The sequence below is a fragment of the Adiantum capillus-veneris genome, chromosome 22 (genome assembly GCF_014529385.1).
Source record: "Adiantum capillus-veneris isolate H3 chromosome 22, ASM1452938v2, whole genome shotgun sequence".
In the NCBI taxonomy this organism is placed as follows: domain Eukaryota; kingdom Viridiplantae; phylum Streptophyta; class Polypodiopsida; order Polypodiales; family Pteridaceae; genus Adiantum; species Adiantum capillus-veneris.
In genome coordinates this window covers 146435029-146454213 of record NC_140952.1, presented here as the reverse complement: position 1 = coordinate 146454213, position 19185 = coordinate 146435029, and the positions used below count along the sequence as shown (strand labels likewise).

The following is a 19185-nucleotide window of genomic DNA, read 5'->3' as shown; positions in this document are numbered from 1 at the left end:
CTCAACAATCCTTGCAAAATCTTCATCAGTAGCATACTTTTCCTTCATGTTATCCAATTGATGACAAGGAATGGACACAGCTGAAATTTGTGGCTTCCTTGAGAACGCGTCAGCCACAACATTCTTCTTGCCTTTTACATGCATAATCTGGAAGTGGAACATAGAAAGAATGTTTGCCCATCGCATATGCTTTTCGGATAGCTTTGACTGTGTCAAGAAGTATCGCAAGGTCTGATGATGTGTCTGGACAACAAAATCAGCACCTAACAGGTAGTGCTTCCAGCTAGAGGGTGCATGAATGACGGCCAATACATCTTTCTCATAGATTTGCATTGTCTTTTCTGACCCTTGCAAGATTCTGTCTCATAAGCTACTACCCGGCCATCTTGCATCAGTACTGCTTCATAGCTAACTCTGGTAAGATAAAGTTTGCTTTGACACCTGGATCAAAGAAGATGAGTGCCGTCTGATCTCTGACTTTACCCCATGCTCTTCATAACTCACTGGCATTTGTACTTGGCCTGTCACCCACCATATCTGGCACCAAACCTGCCGTGGGCTTAGGTTTCTTTCCTTTCTTATCTTCTTTATCATCCGAATCAGCTGGCCTTTTCCTTTGTGGACAATTTGCAGCAAAGTGACCAGGCTGCTCGCATATAAAGCATTTATTTTCAGCCATCAAGACCTTCTTTTCCTCGAGCGACTTGCACACAAAAGGCTTTCTATTTGGCTTCTTTGCATGCGCTCTAGAAGTCGCGGCTGAGTCCTTATCCTTGTTCTCCTTTTCTGACCCTTGTGGTGGCTCATGCGCCCTTTTGAGAAAGGGTTGCTTTGCTGAATTTTTCTTTTGCTGCCCCCCTTTCACATTGCCGAAAAACCCACTGTCCTCTCCCTTCAGCAAGGCAAGACCAGTGGTGGCAACTTCCATAAGCTAAGTGAGGGTAGCCACTCTGTTCTTTGTACAATAATCTCGAAGCCCTTTAGGCAGCCCACAACAATACTTCTCAATTTGCTTTGTTTGTGGCACAAACCTGTAGGAGGTTACTGAGAGCAATGCTTTGCAAAACCTCCGATTGTACTCCTGTAGGCTCTTGCAAGTAGCCGCAGTGAGCTGGTGCCAATCCGTCATGACATCGGCTTCAAATTCATTTGGGGAGAGAGAGATGCACGAGAGCAAATCATCACGCTACATGAGACAAAAGAGAAGGTCGGCTTTCCATTAAAGCTGTAAACCTGCACCCACTACACACACACACACACACACACACACACACACACACTCTGTAAGTCACAATGTGTTAAAAATCAGCCTCCACTCTCAAAAATGGGCGCTCCCAGCTGGGATTGACTTAGTGTTGACCTGTAGGTTGCTCTCCTATTGCCAATCGTCCAATTGTCCCCTTTGTTAAGTTCCCTAGTTCCTACCAACTTATAAAGCTATAAGTGACTTGCCGTGTGGCCCAAATTCCTTCTGGCGCACACAGGCTTCCATACTCATCAGAATTCAGTGCTAACTGGTCCGACCAATCCCAGATCGATCGACCTAGACTCTCGATGTGAGAAACCTGTTCGACCGCAACTGTTTCGCACTGGCCATGCAATGTCCACTTGCACCTTTTCAAGGGTTCCGGGGAAAACAAGTAAGAATAAAATAAATAACAATATGTAGTACATAGTTAAAGAAGGCAACAGAAACAATACACCTCTTGGTGATAGAGCCTCTTTCGTTGGACGGTGTCAAACTCTTTGCGGAAATCCACAAAGCAACAGTAAAGCCTCTTCTTTTGCACCTTTGCCCCATCAATGAGGCAGCATAGAACAAAGATGTGGTCGATAGTGGGGAAGGTCCACCTGAACTCTGACTGGCCAGGAGCCCGTTGGCCCTCAGCCTCCTTGTAAGAACTGAGCTCCGTCTCAAGAACTTCTCCATATAGTTTGGCCATTGTTTGGCCAATCATGATAGTCATGTAATCCCGTGGGTCTTAAGGTGTCTCCAGACTTGTGGATCGGCACAATGGTGTGCGTGGTCCACTCCTCTGGGAAGCCCTCTCCTAGAGCCCGGTTGAATGCATGTGCGATTGACGGGGCTATTGTGGCGGCTGCATAAATGAGGTGCTCACTCTGTAGATCCATATGATTTGATGATCGGCAGTGCTGTAGTCGGTGGATGCTTCTTGACCATCTCTGACGTGAAGGAGGAGCTCGTGGGTCAAGGCCCGGGAGGTTGTGGAATCGAAGGCTGGTTCGGCACCTCATAAAGTTTCTCTGCATAGTCGTGCCATACTTGTGGATCGTCAATGGGGGGTAGTCAGTTGTGGCTCCTGGAGGGTGCGCCATGCTGTGGCTCTGTCCATGCTCATAAACAAGTGGTATAGCTCTAGCTCATGTGCCTCCTCGAAAGCTCGCCGCTTTCGGTGTGAGTGTCTTTATCTAGCATCTGGCCTCTTGATCAGTGGTCTCTCCAAGAGTCCGCTGTGCACGCAGCCGGTGGTAGAGATCTTTGCTCTCATCATTGTACCAACGGTTTTGTGGCATAGTCCATGGGGGAGGGGGGGGTGTGGCTTGTATGGGTGGTGGGCGGGAAAGAGCCGATGGCTGATGTCGGAAGAGCAGATGTGATGTGGGAGGCAAGTATAGGTAGTGGTGTAGAGGGGTGGAGCAAAAGGAGTCCCTTCTCGACCTCTGCCGAGTATAAGGGGGCTAGCTCGTGTGTGAAGTGGATCGTGATGTGTGGGGTGCGTGTCATCCACGTGAGAGACAGAAGGTGGCGGAGTTCCACTCCCATATGGCACTGGCCCCAAACCCTGGCGCCCCTTTCGGAATTTATTTATATTGCTTGAATAAGATACAACTCTATGGCTCTGCTCTACTTCTCCCGCGAGTAGCATGCCCAAGAAAGAGCCCACACCAGCCCACCACTTATTTAGAGGCCCTTGGCCTCACCCAATAGTAGTTACATGAAAACCAAAACTTCTAAAAGCTGCGGAAGGTCCAAAATCTTGCGCCAAAAGTTAGTCCCTTGATTTGCGTTGCCACAGAAGCATCTTCTATGCAATTTCTGAATGGGTGTGAGTGTTCTGCTTTGTTTAATGTTTAGGTCCCTTGGCCAAGCTTTTGCAAGTTGGTTGGATTAGGATCGCTCGGAGGGCTTCAGTAAGTTGGGTAAAACTTCATCTGCTTCTTTTTTGCTAGGGTTTAGGCCCCTCGGCCTGGATCTGCAAGTTGGCTAGGGCTAGGATCAGAGAGTCAGTAGTTGACACATGAGCAGTTTGTGACACAACGATTTAGTAGACAAACTTGTGTCATCCAATCACAAAAGGAAAATTACGGTCATCCATTTGACATATTGTTCATGTTTCATTTCTTCAAATGTCTTCTGCTACCAGGTCTTGTTGTAAAGTAAAAGACTTACGTGACAAGTTTTTTCTGGAGAGTTTTTTTCAAGAATTTGAGAAGTACATTGCTTCTTTCGTTAGTGTTGGACGATCAATCTATGAGAGATTTTCCATTTTAACGGGAAAGGAGAAGCATCTTCTGATTGATCAAAGATTTTCCATGTTTGCCTGATAGAAAACTTATGTCCCGCTCACAGGGTTTGTCTATGATAAGAAAACTTGTTCTTCCACTAGCAAAGGTTCTTTTCGGATTAGTATCTTATTTTGCATAGCGGTTTTGCAACAAATTTGCTTGTACTTGATTTGGAATATGCAAAGCTTAAAGAGACTTAAATTTTTCTTAGAATAAATTGAAGCACTCAACAACTGCCGGTCATTGATGAATCTTTGATGATTGGGATTGGGTTACTAGCATTGGTTAAGAGTGGAAGCTACTCCTTGACAAGATGGATGGGTAGCACAGTTTTACCCTTAAAACACAGAGGCACTACCCATAATTGCAGCATGTTAGCAAGGATCCTCTAGTACTGCACAATATTATAGTGTGTACTCACTGCTTGTGTGAAGTTAAAAATAATATGTTTTATTAAAGGGCTAAACAATAATTATAGGGATACTTTGTTCAAATTTTCATCCATTCAAAGCGATAAAATTTCTTTGTATATTAGATGATCATAATATGGTCTCTATGTGAAAGGACAGGAGATGGAGGAACAGGAGTTTGACATTATTGCACTATGGACTGTTCCATTCGGTGGAAACTCTGAAGCTCGACTTAGACAGGCAGAAGCAAATCTAGGGGCAGAAATCTGGTATGTTACTCAATCTGGGCTGACGTGGATAAATCAGTGGGATTTTTTAGCATGTTGTTCCTAACCATGGACGGTGCAGTGGATGGACAGTCGCAGTGGAAGCATTAACAGCATTTATTAAGAGCTACGTGGTTCCCAACCTGTCAACTAGAAAAGAAGGCATACTCCTGCAGCCTATCCTTGGATATTTGAGTGGGTATGTGTTTCTTCTACTAGCGAAAGTCACAGCCCTTTGTCTTGAGAAACAACACCCCCAAAGCGTGCCCACCCCCCCAAAAAAAAAAGTGCACAGGCGCACACACACACATGGCTAGTCAGACCACAGAAGTGAATAAGAATTGCAGTACTCCATCAATGCTTGGTTACAGTGAGCTGTCTTCAATCATTTTATTTTGTCAGGGCCCTCACATATATTTCTTCCACGACCCTACAACAAGTAACGAGTGAATTCAAGCATTCAGTCAGTGCCTTCTTAATGAGAACGTTAATGGCTTATCATGCTCTTCCTGATCCTTTTTGCTACAAAAGTGATCATAATGCTCTTCTGAGTATATGTACAGCTCCATTCAGGTGCGTTTACTGTGATTGGTTCATATTTCAGTTGATATGATTGCACATGCTATTACTCAAGCTGACTATCTATGGTTAGGGATCCAGCACTCTGGGGTGAAAGTTCTAGTTTGAGGCAGCTTCTTGATTACAGGGATGCATCATTAGGCCCTTGGATACCTGGAAGGTGAATAAACTTTCAGTTCTCTTTATGAGTCTACAGTTTTAGAGTGGCTTGAAATGCTCATTATAGCTGACATCATAATTTTTTATTAAGTAGTGTTTGTTGTTGTGGCGTAGCAGGGACTCATTTGAAGATGAATTACGTGTGTTTGAGGGGGGCTTGGATGGGCCACTTCCCTGTGTGTGGGAGAACGATATTTCAGCATTCCCTCAAGTGTGCTGTTTTTCTAATAAGAGTTTGAAGTTCTTTCTCTTTTCATTCTGGACGACAGTTCAACTAATCTTCTAAAAAAGTTTTCATGGATGTGGTGACAGCCTCTTTCAGTTTCCTTGCTGCTTTTAAATCAGAAGCTGTTATGCTTTGGTTCGATTTTTGTAACTCAGGTATGTCTGATTTGTGGCTGAGGTAGCAATATCTTTGCAACACTTGCTGAAGCGTTGTGCTTGTTCACTGCAGAGGGAAGCCAAGAAACTGCAGTTACTAGACATAATAGAGGGATCTATGAAAGTGAGTAAAAAACAAAGTTTTTATGAGGCGAATGCCACCAATGTCTGTGTAGCCCTTCTTGCAGCTGTTAAGGTAACTGTTCATTTCATTTTATTGAGGTTTTTTGTAAATTGTGTGCATAATGTCAGGATCATACTCTTGCATTCTTTAATGATGAGAACATATGTGCTTCAATCATAATGAATGTATACAGAGTAAGTAGGAAACATCCATAACTGCAGCCAAATTTTCTGAAATACACATAATCCCTCTATTTCTAGAGGGAGAAAATCTCCTCTTCAAATTTCCTGCCTAGCCCTTCAATTATGGATGCCACAAAAAGATTGAAGCTCTATGCATATGATTTGAGTTGTAATCCGTGCACACGCGAACATGTGTGTGTGTGTGTGTGTGTGTGTGTGTGAGAGAGAGAGAGAGAGAGAGAGAGAGAGAGAGAGAGAGAGAGAGAGAGAGAGAGCTTTATTAATGTCTTCTAGAGGCCGAACTCGGCCTCTGAGACAAAAATGTGTGTATCCTCTGGGTATCCAAAAAAGGATAAAAGTGCTGAAAAAGAACTCAACTAAAGTGATACAAGACTAGAGGTGAGGTGGTACAGGGCTGCAATAATCAGATAAGAGGTGAGGTAATACATGTGCGAGTATACTGAGGGGATGGAGCTCTATCTCTAGTAGATGGGAAACTATATGCTTAGGGGGTACAATGATGAGATGCAATCTAGCTCCATCCGGTACAAAATTGAGGGTGTAGGATATCATGCATAGGAGGGTAGGGTGTGGAGCCCCTGTAGTATGGCAGCCGGGTCGGAGAAGACTCGCCGCATCTCTCTTTGTTTGGCCTACTCATGCTGTGTCCGAATCTGGTAGATCTCCCTCTGGTGTGCTTGTGGAGCACGTATCCCTCTGCTCTGGGCAAAAGGCCAAAGTGACATATGAAACCAGAAAATTACAATATGGTGGGTTTGATACAAAGTCTGAGTAACAAAATGAAAATACCATGGAATCCTAAACTACTAGATGTGACCTAAGGATCTAGCTGGGATTTTGTAGGATATGAGTGGGGGGTGTGAAGCAAATGTGGAGCTAATACAACACAATGTGGGTGTATCCTCAGAAAGAGCTAAATCATAGGAGATCTAGCATCGGTCGTTGGCGGATCTCATCAATCTCCTCCATGGTCAGTAGTTTGACCGGGCGTCGTGCATGTCGGGCCAAAGTGATCCAAATCCTCTGATGTAGCCTCCATCGATGCTCTGTAGTCCTCCGCAGTCGCGGGCGTCTGGATCTCCCTAGCTCGGTCGCGCGGTCGATCAGCGTGCCTCTGGTGCGAGGAGAATGTGGGCTCTGTTGAGGCAGTAGCTCCTCCGGATGTCTATGTCTGCTCTAAAGAAATCTGTGATCCGTCTCTGAGACTACATAGCCTCTCCTCTCTTTAGGCTCTCTCTGTGTCTGCGTAGCTCGAGCAAAAACAGACCTAGGCATCTCTGGTCCTCGTACCCCATGACTGTGGAGAGTGGTCCAAAGCCCTCTCTGAACAAGCAGTGGAAGCGGCCTCATATCTCATAGTAGACTGGGTAGTGACATGTGTAATGCAACTATGTCTCAGGCTCCATGTGACACAAGGGGCATGTCCTAGCCTCTGCTGGTACTCCGCTGTATCTCCCAGCCTCGACCCGAAGTTGGTGTGAAGATGTGCGTATCTGGCCAATAACACATCGTACCCCATGAGACAAGTGGGCGTCCATGTATCTGGGTCTTTTCAATATATGGGCAGAGGGAGGGGATACAAGCAGCCAGGCAGGCAGGGGTCAAGAGAGGTTTTTTTACTCTTGACCATATCATGACACTCAGAGCCATTATTGAGGAGAGGAGAGGTTAGGCAGATCACATGGGAGACGGGTCTATTGTAGCTTTGTGGACTTCCGCAAAGCATTTGACAGTACCCAGAGCTAGAGTGATGCGCAGACTACAGGACTTGGGAGTACCCACAAAGCTGATTTGGGGGATCGTGGCATTATACAGGTCAGTAGTGGGGCATGTACGCACTCAGAGGGTCTATCCGACTCTATCAACACTGGTTCACTCCACTATTGTCGTGAAGCAAGGCTGCCCGGTGCACAGCTTGCAGGGACATGGATTCCACTATTCTTATATGATGATGAAATTGTGTTGATCTCCGACTCTCCAGAGGAGATGCAACGCCACTTCGATGCTTTGCATAGGTTTGCCCATAGCAGTGGTTTTACTGTCAACCTTGGTAAAGCCAAGGTTATGGTGTTTAATACCACCTCACAGTGGATGAGGAGGTCAGCAGCACCCGCTTTCACATATGGCCAGGAGACAATGGAGTATACAGATGCTTACACTTACCTTGAGGTGGTCTTTAGTGGACCAGCATTTTCATTCAGGAGAGCAGTAGAGACTAGACTGACCAGAGCCTATGTAGCATTGGGTAGATTGGAGAGGATGTGTTCATAGGTTTAGTTTCAGGAGCCTCGGATGAAGCTCTGGTCTCTTTGACACTTTGGTGACTTCCGCATTGCTCTATGGAGCTGAGATATGGGGACCTTCATTGGACCATCATGGGAGGTCAGGTCGAACTGATGGATGGCAAGACATGGAGAAGCCTTTGGCTTTCTCCGATTTCAGTGAGCGTTCGCAGGTCGACAAATATTTCGGGATGGCTCGTAGAGCTCAGTCTGCTCAGCTCTCACACTCTGCGTCCAGATGCCCTGAGAAGTGAGGCCCTTTGGTCTCTTTTATTCTTACAAGGGATGCCAAAAGCAGAGCCCCAAAAGCTTCAAAACTCAAAAGCAAACAGTCCCAAAAGCTTCAAAACTTAAAATCAAATAAGTCCCAAAAGCTTCTGGCTCCAAAAACTGCCCAAAAAGCAGTTAAGCTCAAAAATCTGTCCAAAAAGCAAGCAGCACAAATTACGAAAATCCGTACTGCTTTCACTTCACCTATCAACGCATTATGCGAAGATCCGTATTGTCTGTCCACGTCAGCACATCTGTGGATGGTCATGCCACATCAGCACATGTGTATTTGTCCGTGTGGCTCTGCCACGTCACCAGTTTGTGATAGTGTGACTGCGTAACCTGTCACGAGGGTGTTGCTGGTTTCTTTCCCTTGATTTTGATTTAATTTTTGGGACCCTCTTCTTGAAGTCACAAATGGCCCGACATTGTGTGGCCAGTCTGAAACGGTCGACGACCTAGAGTTTCATCCGTAGCCATGAAGGGCAGGTTGCTACGAGATGGTCGGGTCAGTCCGCACTAAAATAGGAACAGTAAAAGGGTGTCTAGGCTAAGTTCAAAGTAATTTAGGCTTGTGGGTACTAGGAAAATAACTCAATAGAGGTTAACTGGACACTTGGCGGACTGTGAGCCATTCTCCAAGCCCAACTTTTTTTTTTTCCGAGAAAAGATCCTTCTATCAGTTAATGAAACTGCCCAGAGGGCTACAACCACCTCTACTTGAGAGGGCTACAACAATCATAAGGGAAGACTCTCCCAATGAAAAAACAGCATATGTACAATGAGGCTAAATCAAGAGATGGGAGGAGGGAAAATCCACGTAGGTGGACGGTAGTGCCATCTGAGCACACCTTGGACCATGGTGAAGAAAGGCCCAGGGCGCCAGAGTCAAAGGAAAGCCTCTCTACGCTCATGCATGCGGTCGGAGATATTGTGGAGTCTCTCGAACTGTCCCCTGAGAGTATGGATCAGGTCTAGCCAAATATCACGAACTGTCTCTGCTGGTGGTACAAGAAGAGCCTCAAAGATGTTGAAGCAGCGGGCCCGCCAGATGAACTAGTGTCAGGCCGTAGATGAGCTCCCAACACTCCTCTCTCTCACTGCACCACTCCTGTGGAGTAAGCTATGTAGCAGGCTAGAGTGTAGGTCGACCCCCCTGTATCACTATCATCGTGCTGTTGAAGGATAGCTCAAACTCTAGTGCTGGGCCCCTGAGAGTGGACCAAGCAACTGCCCCCCAAGTGTACTGACGTGCTGTGGAAAGAGCTGGCATCAGCCGAAGGACACGAAGCCAAACGTGTTGTGCCATAGGACAATCCCAAAGACAATGATGCTGGCTCTCCAAAGGATGGTCACAAGGTGCGCTTGCTGCCGAGAGACCACTATGTACAAGCTAGCTCCCCACTGTTGTAGCTCTATGTATAACCACCCACTGGAACAAAGTGTCGCCGCGGCTCTCTGGCGTCCCACAATCTTGCCCAAAAAGCTGAGAAGAACTCAGCTGTGAGACCCTCCTCCTACCAATGAGGTGCTGCAGGCAGGACGAGCCTCTCTCCCGTGCTGCCAGTATGTGACAGTCGAACAGTGTACTAAAAGAAAGGGACACCTAGATGGTCGGATGAGGTGAAAGGGTCCCACTCTCCAAGATCCCACTGCACTCGTGCCAGTGGAAAACTCTCCCAAGCCGATAGCCTCCAGTGGCCAGTCTCAAGAGCTGTTGGGTCAGGATCTATGACACAAATCCTCCCACAGATGCCCACAACTCGGATCCTCTGAAAACAACACTCTGCAACCTGTGGGGCCTCTACTGAAATTCGGTGTAAACCACCCTCACCCTGTAGCTCGAAAAACAGGGAGGGTATAGTCTTTGAGCAATCCCGAACTGCGATGAGGACCTCCAGTCACGTGAAGGCCTCTATTCATCAGGGCGCTGCTGACTCGAGAGGTGTGAGCCACTTAGCTGGTACTGTCTCTGCGATGTCCTGACACATGCTCTGCACCCCTCCCATGCCTTGTAGCTGGATGCTTTGAGGCTCCTCTGACAAGCCTGAGAACTGTAGCTTGTCACCTAAAGTGCGTGCTGGACCCTCTGCCATGTGACGCCAAGAAACATGAGGCCTACTACCAACCAAGTGGCCTCTCTAAGTGCTAACCATGGGGTTCCAAACAAGGGGCTGTTTCAGGTGCTCCTCTGTGCAAGTAGGCTGGTTCTTACTTCTGATGTTGGCATCACGGTTTTGACCCTACTACAGATGTGCTCAAGGAGGAGGCACACTTGCCGATTTCGGTTTGTTTCCCAAGTCTGAGGCGAGAGTACCATCCCCTCCTACCCAGGATTGGTTCCATGTTCGGGACAGTTTTGGAGTCTCCACGCACGGCAGCTTCAGTTGTGGCCAAGGCCGCAGGTCTACCTACTGTGCGGGTTCTCGTTCGTGAGACACATTCCCTCCCCAAGGTGGTACTGCTGCCTAGGGTGAGTGGGGGATGGATCAAACAGAGTGTGGAGTATTCGGGTTTCCCGAACCAGTGTTTCATTTGCAGACAGATGGGCCATATGGCAAAGGCCTGTCCTCGCAGGAGACCTCGACCCACAGCGCATGCGCAGCCTCCCAATGCTGAGCATGCCAAGCAGCCAGGTACACAGGATACACAGGCTGGTACTTCGATAGAGACCAGTGACTGGTTGGCAGCAGGTGCCTGGCCGCTGCCGTTAGGGGAGAGCTCACCCCACTGCTCCTCGTGGTGGTCGACCTGTTGCAGCTCAGCAGCACTGGTTTCCAACTTGGAACCGTTTTGACCCCCTTCAGCAGGGCCTGCCTAAGGAGGTCCCGTCCACTTTTGTTCCGCCACCACTGCCTCCTCCTCCCTTAGCCGCTGCCACCCCGCCTCCCCTGCCTCCTTCCCCCCCCCCCCGCCCCCACCTCCACCTTCGCCCCCCGCCCCTCCTCTCTCCCCGATGGGGCCCACAGCCTCGTCTCCCAACTCGTCCGCCACTCCTCAAACGCAGGGTATTGGCCACGCTTCTGCCCCGAGGCGTTCTCTTGGTAGTGCTTTCGCTGTGAGCCGTGTGGCTCGTGAGGGACAGCCCCATCTGAGCCCGCCTTTGTTGGTGCTCACTTCTCCTTTTGCAGCGATCCCCAGAGGTCTGACCAGCTTCGACATTCGGAGACGTTGGGATTTCTTCGACTACAGCTTGACTCGGTTTCTGGGGGATTCCTCTTTCGACTTGGAGGAGGCCAACTTTCGGGTCCACGTCCTCTTTCTTGCAGCTAGAGGCAGTGAGGCCCTCGACACAGCGGTGGGTTTCTCCTTTCTGTTGTGTGGTAGGGATATCACAGAGTGGACCCAACACACAATCCTGGATTAGCTCCAGACCCAGGCTACTGAGTTCTCGCACCACACAAGAGACTTAGCAGTGACAGATCTGGTGCAGATACTTTGGCCTCTTGCCAAGTTGAGCGTGACACCTCCAGATGCAGCGGGTTGCAGGCACATTGTGGTGCACTTGTTTGCTGACACTCAGTGCCCTCCGTGTTATGTTTTTGTGCATGAGGATTCTTGGACAGAGGATGTAGCCCTTCGGGTTGCACGCGCGGCTTGGGCCTGGGCGGGACAGTCACTTCTTGCGTGCTTGTCTAGAGGTTGTTCGGATGTGAATTACTCCCCATCCAAACCGGCCCTCAAAGATAGCGAGGTTGGTTGCTGTTGCAACATCTGTTTTCTCTCACTAACTCCATGAGGATCATCTCATGGAATGTGCAGGGATTAGGAGGGCCGAGTTCCAGCGTCAGAGGGGTCCGTTGCGTTAGGAGCTGCAGAGATGCCTTGTGGGTGGTGAGATTGACATTCTTATGCTGCAAGTGCATCATCTTTGTGAGAGCCGCATTCGGCGTTGTGGTCAGATTTTGCGTGGTCGCTATGAGACTTTTTGGTAGCTGCTTTTGGACCTAGAGGCATCCAAGGTGGGGTATGTATGACCATTGCGGACTCTTTGCAGCACGCCATTGTGGGCAGGGGGTTTATTGTGCCAGGCAGGGCTTAGTGGATTACTATGCAGGTTCAGGGTTGCCTGATGGGCTTCCTGAACATCTACGCGCCCAATGTGGCTAGCGCACGTGCATACTTTTGGGCTCACATTGTAGAGTCTCTGCCGCAGGCAGAGCAATGGTGCATTGGGGGAGACTTCAACATGTTGGAGAACCCAGTTGACAGGATTGGAGGTATCCATACTACTGCATGGAGATTAGTTGGCGGCTTGGGAGAGGTTATGTATGACTTTGCGGGTTTCAGATGTGTGGCAGCATTCTAGCTTTGTGAGGCCACTTGACAACCTGGCCTTCTCTCGTTTGGACCATCGAGTGGGAGGAGCGAACCTTTCGCGGATAGATCGCTTCTACACTAGTGATCACTTCTGTGACTTGGGAGAGATTGTTGGCATTTTGGCTCGGATCCTTTTCGGACCATGCACAAATGATCCTCGCAGTGACTGATAGGCAGAGGAGGGGGAGCACGATGCTACGGATTCCAGAGAGGGTCTTGCTGGACTCTGTGCTCAAAGAGCGAGTGGAGGCTCTTTGGACAGAGAGCTTAGACGTACAGGACTCTCCTGCTGACAGAGTGGCCTCAGGACTTGCTCAGCTTAGTCAGCTCTTTCTTCAGGAGTCTTCAGCTCGCCTGGCTGCAGCGAGGGAGGAGCAGCGCCTCCGACTGGGCGTTGCTTCCTTGCAGAGGATGCAAGAGCAGCATCCAGAGAGTCCTTGGTTGGAGGAGCAGTTGTAGCAGGCTCGCCAGGAGCTCGTCAGCACAGAGGAGAGGCGCCATGAGTTTGCTTTCCATTGTCAGGCATCTCAGTGGACCCAGGTGGGTGACAGAGTGACAAGCGCTTTCTTTGAAGCAGTGGCACCTCGGCATACGCATGCCAAGGTGAGGCAGTTGAGGAGGCCCGACGGGTCCGTTGCTTCAAAGCTAGAGGACATACGTGCAGTAGCTACTGACTCTTACCGTGATCTACTGTCTGCAGAGCCCACTCAGAGCGTGAGGATGCATGCAAGGAGCAGGTGTGGGGAATGAGGAGACGCGCAGAGGCTTGAGTTGCCTCTTCAGCTAGAGGATCTACACACAGCTCTTAGTGCACTCCCCCGTGGTAGCTGTCCAGGTGAGGATGGCTTGACCCCGAGCTTCTTCTTGGAGTACTGGGACTTGCTTGGCTCAGATCTTTGTAGTGCTTTTCAGTACATTTTGCACATAGGTGAGATGCCTGACAGCATGAGTGAGGGCCTGATCTACCTCATTCCCAAGGAGGGTGGCTCTTTGGATGAGATTCTACAGTGGCGCCCCATCACCATCCTCAACTCAACCTACAAAATTCTTGCCAAGGCTCTGAGTTTGAGGATTCAGCCACTTCTAGAGAGCCTTATACATGGGACTCATACAGGTTTTGTCAAGGAGCGTAGTATCCTTGACAACATCTTTACTTTCTGGGAGGCTTCTGCCCTCGCGCAACTCCGTGGTGAGGATTTGGTGATTCTTCTTCTTGATTTTGAGAAGGCCTACGACAGAGTTGACTGGGACTTTTTGGAGGGCACTCTACGCAGGATGGCTTCTCAGATGCAGTTTTGTTTTCAGACGATGCGTGTGGCGGGCATCTGTGGGAGGACTTGTGTCATAGATCCCGACCCAATAGCTCTTGAGATTGGCCACTCGAGACTGTGGGCATGGGAGAACTGTCCACTGACACGAGTACAGTGGGATCCTGGAGAGTGGCTGTGGAGAGACCCTTTCTCCTCTACAAACCATCCATGCACCCCTTTCTTTCAATACACTGTTCGGTTGGGACGTCACATACTGGCAGCGCAGAGAGAGGCTTGTGCTGCTCTGCAGCACCTCATTGGAAGGAGGAGGGTCTCACAACTGAGTTCTTGGCAGCTTTTTGGGAGAGGTTGTGGAACTCCAGACAGCCGAGACGAGTCACTTTGTTCCAGTGGCTGGTTGCACACAGAGCTACAGCAGTTGGGAGCTCGCTTGTACATAGTGGTCTCTCGGTCGCATGTGCAGCTTGCCACCATCTTGTGGAGAGTCAGCGTCACTGTCTCTGGGACTGTCCTTTGGCACAGCAGGTGTGGCTTCGTGTCCTTCGGCTGATGCCAGCTCTTACCACTGCTCGGCAGTACACTTGGGGGGCAGCTGCTTGGTCCACTCTCACGGGCCCGGCACTTCAGTTTGAGCTATCTTCCACCAGCAGGATGATAGTGATGCAGGGGCGTCGACCTACACTCCAGCTTGCTACACTGCTTACTCCATAGGAGTGGTGCGGTGAGAGAGAGGAGTGTTGGGATCTCATCAGTGGCCTGACACTCTGGTTCATCTGGCGGGCCCGTTGCTTCCGCATCTTCGAGGCTCGCCCTGTACCACCAGCAGACTGCTCGGGATCTTTGGCTAGAGCTGGTCCATACTTTCAGAGGACAGTTCGAGAGACTCCAGGGCAATTTTGACCGCATGCGGGAGCGCAGAGATGTCTTCCTTCGACTCTGGCGTCCTGGGCCTTTTTCCACCATGGTCCAGGGTGTGCTCAGATGGCTGTTGGACGGGAGCGACTCACACACCCATGGAGTGCATGCAAACACTACCTAGATCAACATAATGTCAATTGAGGACACATATGACACGATAGGCACATGGAGGAAATCTCTTTAGCTTGTCAGGCTGAGACCATCCTACACATACAACACTCTGGAAGGCCAACTAAATCACAATCAAGAACCTCACTGCTCTCAACTACACCACCTAGCCACATACACACATACGGAAGGTAACTCACCTAATCATGCCAGATTCGTACGAAACTTAAGGAACACCATCCCCTGACTAGGATATACTTGTCCCTAAGCTTCTACACTCAAAACCCTCACTCTAAACCCATCTGCGGAAAACGCGTAGGATGACAGAGCAGAAATTTGAAAGTGCCCGAAACTGAAATTTATGAGTACCTATGGGTAGCTTATCTCGCCACAATTCTATAGACTACGAGCACGCAGAAAACAGACTTCGTTTGATACACTTACGGCCACAAATAGCTCTTAGATGCGTCGGCGTGTGCGCTTCGTCTCGCGTGGAATGCTTGGCGTTGTCGTGTAGCTCTCCTCGAGCCTACAGCAATGGTGCAGTCGGATCTCCAATGTGTTGAGCGAGCCGGGCGTAGCGAGAGGATAAAGCTCACGCTCACTCTCTTTCTCTCTCACACACAGTAGACGACAGCGCTAAAGTTTTGATTATGATAAAAGTGCTCTTACAAAATGACCTAGGTACTTTATATACTAAGGCTACCTTAGGTTTAACCAAAAATGGGGTTGAAAGGGTCAAATGGCTTTGTATTTACAATCTGGAAGTGCCATTGCACCCCGGCTTCTGAAACTAGAATAACTACTCATTACAAATGACGTTTATAGCCATAATCCACAGCATTTCATAACTCGCAAAAGATAAGACTTTGGTACGAAACTTGAGTTATGTTGTGTTGTTGACCCAGCGGTCAACAATGGCACTACCATCCACTTGTGCGGCTTTTCCCTCCTCTCATCTCTTGATCTAGCCTGATTGTACATATGTTGTTTTTTCATTGGGAGAGTCTCCCCATCATGATTGTTGTAGCCCTCTCTTGTAGAGGAGGTTGTAGCCCTATGGGCAGTTTCATTAACTAATAGAAGGATCTTTTTCTCGGAAAAAAAAGTAGGCTGGTGTTGCTCCTCTACCACCTGCCAAAAGTACCTGAATGTGTGTCTGTCTTTAAAGAGTTGACACACCTCTGATCCAGGCATCTGAGAAGCCCATCCTGCGTAGAGTGCCCTCCAATAAGTCTTTGGTACGAAACTTGAGTTATGTTGTGTTGTTGACCCAGCGGTCAACATCCCCCCCTTCCGCGTTCATGTCGTCCATGACATGACTTGATTGTCGATGGCGATGTGGTCTTTGCTATCGTTTTGCTTTATCTGTTGCACTGCTTGTAACTTTGTCGAACCACAACAAGAACTATGATCCATTAGAGCGGACATCTATCATCATAACCATTCATCTTTTGAGATCCTCTTATTACTTTTATGTCTGCTCTTCTTCATTGGGGACTTCTTTGTTTCTGTGCAATCATGTTGTTAGTGTTGTCTGCAGCTTTGTCATTGTAGGCCATTCTTCGACTCGCCATCGAGGAGAAGTATGCTATGATCTGAAATTGGTGCTCCAATTCATTTGTCAATTGATTTGAGTAGCATTTCCTTATTGTTGATGTAGAAGGAATATGTACAAGAGGATGGTGATAGGTGTCTTTAGATTAGGGTCTAAAACCTGGATGACCAAAGGGAAAAAACCTGGTGGGAAAAAAAATGCCTTTGGTATACGCTCTTATTGGAGTTGAGCAGTTGAACGTGAAGTACATGTTCATGAAAGGTGAGTGCTTGGGTGAAACACGGAAAGAGTGCTTGATGCAAGTGCCAATTATGGGACTCTCTATATGCATATGAGAAATTTGTCAACAAAAGCATGCAATGTGAAAGAAGGAGATGATGGGTGTTTCGAGGAATAGATGTAGCACATGTGACATCAAAGATGTCTCAATAGCTTCCACCTTTCTAAGAAGGGTTTTCGATGTAGAAGTTTCTCCACTCGTATCTCACTGTGCTCAGTATGTGAGTGTCTTTTGGACCTTCTCCTTCACTTCACCAGAATTAAGTACTTAGACTTCGACTCTTTTGCTCACCTATACCAGCATGAGCGACACAACGTAAATATGCTCAACTCTTCCAGCTTGAGCAGTACCTAGAATAGCTAAGATGCTTAGACCATAGAGAATATTACTTGAAGCTTTGGGACTAACACCTCACTCATTTTGTGGCGTAGCTACTCGACTCTGACTTGTATGACTTGTCGGTTGCATGTTGACACTGCTTTGTGACAAGTTCTTCGGTTTTTGTAGTGGCTGCTGAGACATACTTCGTGAAGTTTCATCGTTTCCCTGTACCTTCTTCTCTTTGTAGTGCTCAGGCCTCTCGTCAATCTTTTTTTCATGTGGATTATGGATTTTTTTATTTTTCTTAATAATAACAAAGAAAATCTTAAAACAACTCAACAAAAGAAAAATCATTCAAATAGAAATCTAAATGCTATGTACACTATACATATGTCCCTAGGGGCTCATATATGGATTTCGTCCCCATACTCCTCTGTAACACTACTATGAGGGCATATACTCTAAATTTCGTCAAAAAATTATCACAATAAAACGCAAAAATTCAATGCATCTCACAAAACATTGCCCTCTAATAGTCATAATGTTAGGTCCGCATTCAGAATGCCTCTCCCCTTCCTATTTGGAGTCATCCTTTACGACAGGGTATCGCAAAGGGTATGTGTTGTGCTTGGGCAATTAAAAGTTGTGCCTATGCAGGCTTTGTAATGTAGCCCTATTATGCATACACAGTAAATGCATGGAAAAGATTTATGTTGTGCAAGATGTGGGTATAAGCAATTTGCTTATTGGCATTTGTTGGCGAGGCTTCCTATTCTAAGCAATGTAGTGGTCTTTGAAGCTCCTGTATCGTTGCTTGATTGAAGCGACTTGCTCTCTTCTAACTGTACTGTAATCGTAGGAAGAATTGTAAGAATTCAAGCGGCGATGCACTGACAGCAGTTTTGTTGTTTTTCTTTGGGACCCATTTCTTTGCGATTATTGGTTGTTTTGTTGCCGACGCTCGTTTGGGAACGCATACTTACCCGTGCTTTGTTTGTGTTTGAAGAGACTTCTTTGGGATCCACCTTTTTGTTGTGTGAGTCGACAGTGGTCTTTGCGTCAGCCCTTGTACGCTTGGTTGGGGACAGGATTCAGGCTTTGAAAGTTGATATTGGGTTGTTTTGGAATCCAAATGAATTCCTGACTTTTTTGTGCTTGAATCAACTTCTTTGGAGCCCAAACCTGAGTTGTGAAAGCTTGTGACTTTGTGATATTCTTACCCGTTCGTGAACGCTTTCCTTGCTTTTGTTTTGGTGTTGGATCTTGTGATTTGTCATTAGAGATCTTTGTCTTCTTGATCCATATCTTTTTTTGGCCGATCTGGCTTTTTGGTATCCAGATTTGTCGAGCCTTTTGGCTTTGACTGTCATGGTTGTTGCTGAAGGGGTTGGTGATAATGATGGCCTGAGTTGATGATAGGGGATGTCGTAACATTCATCACTATCGCTACTATCCGTAGCAAGGTTGACTTCTTGTACTTTCCCTTGATTTTTTGGCTAGTAGTGGAAAGTTACTGTCTGTTTGCTCGTGGGTGGTAGTTTCTTGGAGGACTTTTCTAGCCCATTGATTAGAGCATTGTTAGCTCGTTGCTCTGGTCGTATTCCTCCTAGCTGAGTCTTTGCATCCTTATTAGGAGCCATGTACGAGGATGCTTGTGGTGGCTGTGTCTTCACGGAGGACTTTGGAATCCACTTTTGATGCACTTTATTCGTGTAGCGATGACATTGATTCCCGGGTCGTTGATCTTCTTGAAGCTCGAAGTATTCTACAGAGTCATAGAACTCGTCGTCTTCTTCATCTTTTGATTCTCCACATTTAGTTGTTTGCTCCTTATTTCGAGAGCTTGTTGATGTCTGGTTCTCTTCGTTTTCCTGGATTACACTCACTGCAAAATAAGGAACGACATCATAGCCATTTTCATCACAAAACTTTGTTGTGGAAGCATCCTCCACGGCGCACACGTCCAGAGTAGCCAAGATATGTTCCCATCCAAAAGGCTCTAACTCTTCTTCAGGAAATGGTTATGGGATATAGTCCATATCCTCTATAACCCGCTCTAGGATACATTCCTCACGTTTCAAGCTACCACATTGTGAAGCTCCACACATCCACAGTTCGTTAGGCTTCCCTAACCAAGCTGGAAGTTCTGATTTTGCCACTGTGGCGGAATCAAACTCCTCAACTGGTGTTCTCGTCACATCCCTATA

General features: G+C 47.6%; 1 protein-coding gene across 5 annotated transcripts in view; it reads left to right on the top strand.

The window, feature by feature from the left end:
• The window catches only part of SWEETIE (HEAT repeat-containing protein), a 208129-nt gene that overhangs the window by 131312 nt on the left and 57632 nt on the right, over positions 1 to 19185 (top strand). For all 5 annotated transcript variants that reach the window (XM_086494844.1, XM_086494843.1, XM_086494845.1 and 2 more), the window contains 7 exons: positions 4098 to 4207; positions 4287 to 4403; positions 4607 to 4777; positions 4857 to 4943; positions 5060 to 5153; positions 5255 to 5323; positions 5397 to 5519. In XM_086494844.1, the coding sequence (XP_086350970.1) occupies positions 4098 to 4207; positions 4287 to 4403; positions 4607 to 4777; positions 4857 to 4943; positions 5060 to 5153; positions 5255 to 5323; positions 5397 to 5519 (771 nt within the window). The remainder of the gene's footprint in view (positions 1 to 4097; positions 4208 to 4286; positions 4404 to 4606; positions 4778 to 4856; positions 4944 to 5059; positions 5154 to 5254; positions 5324 to 5396; positions 5520 to 19185) is intronic.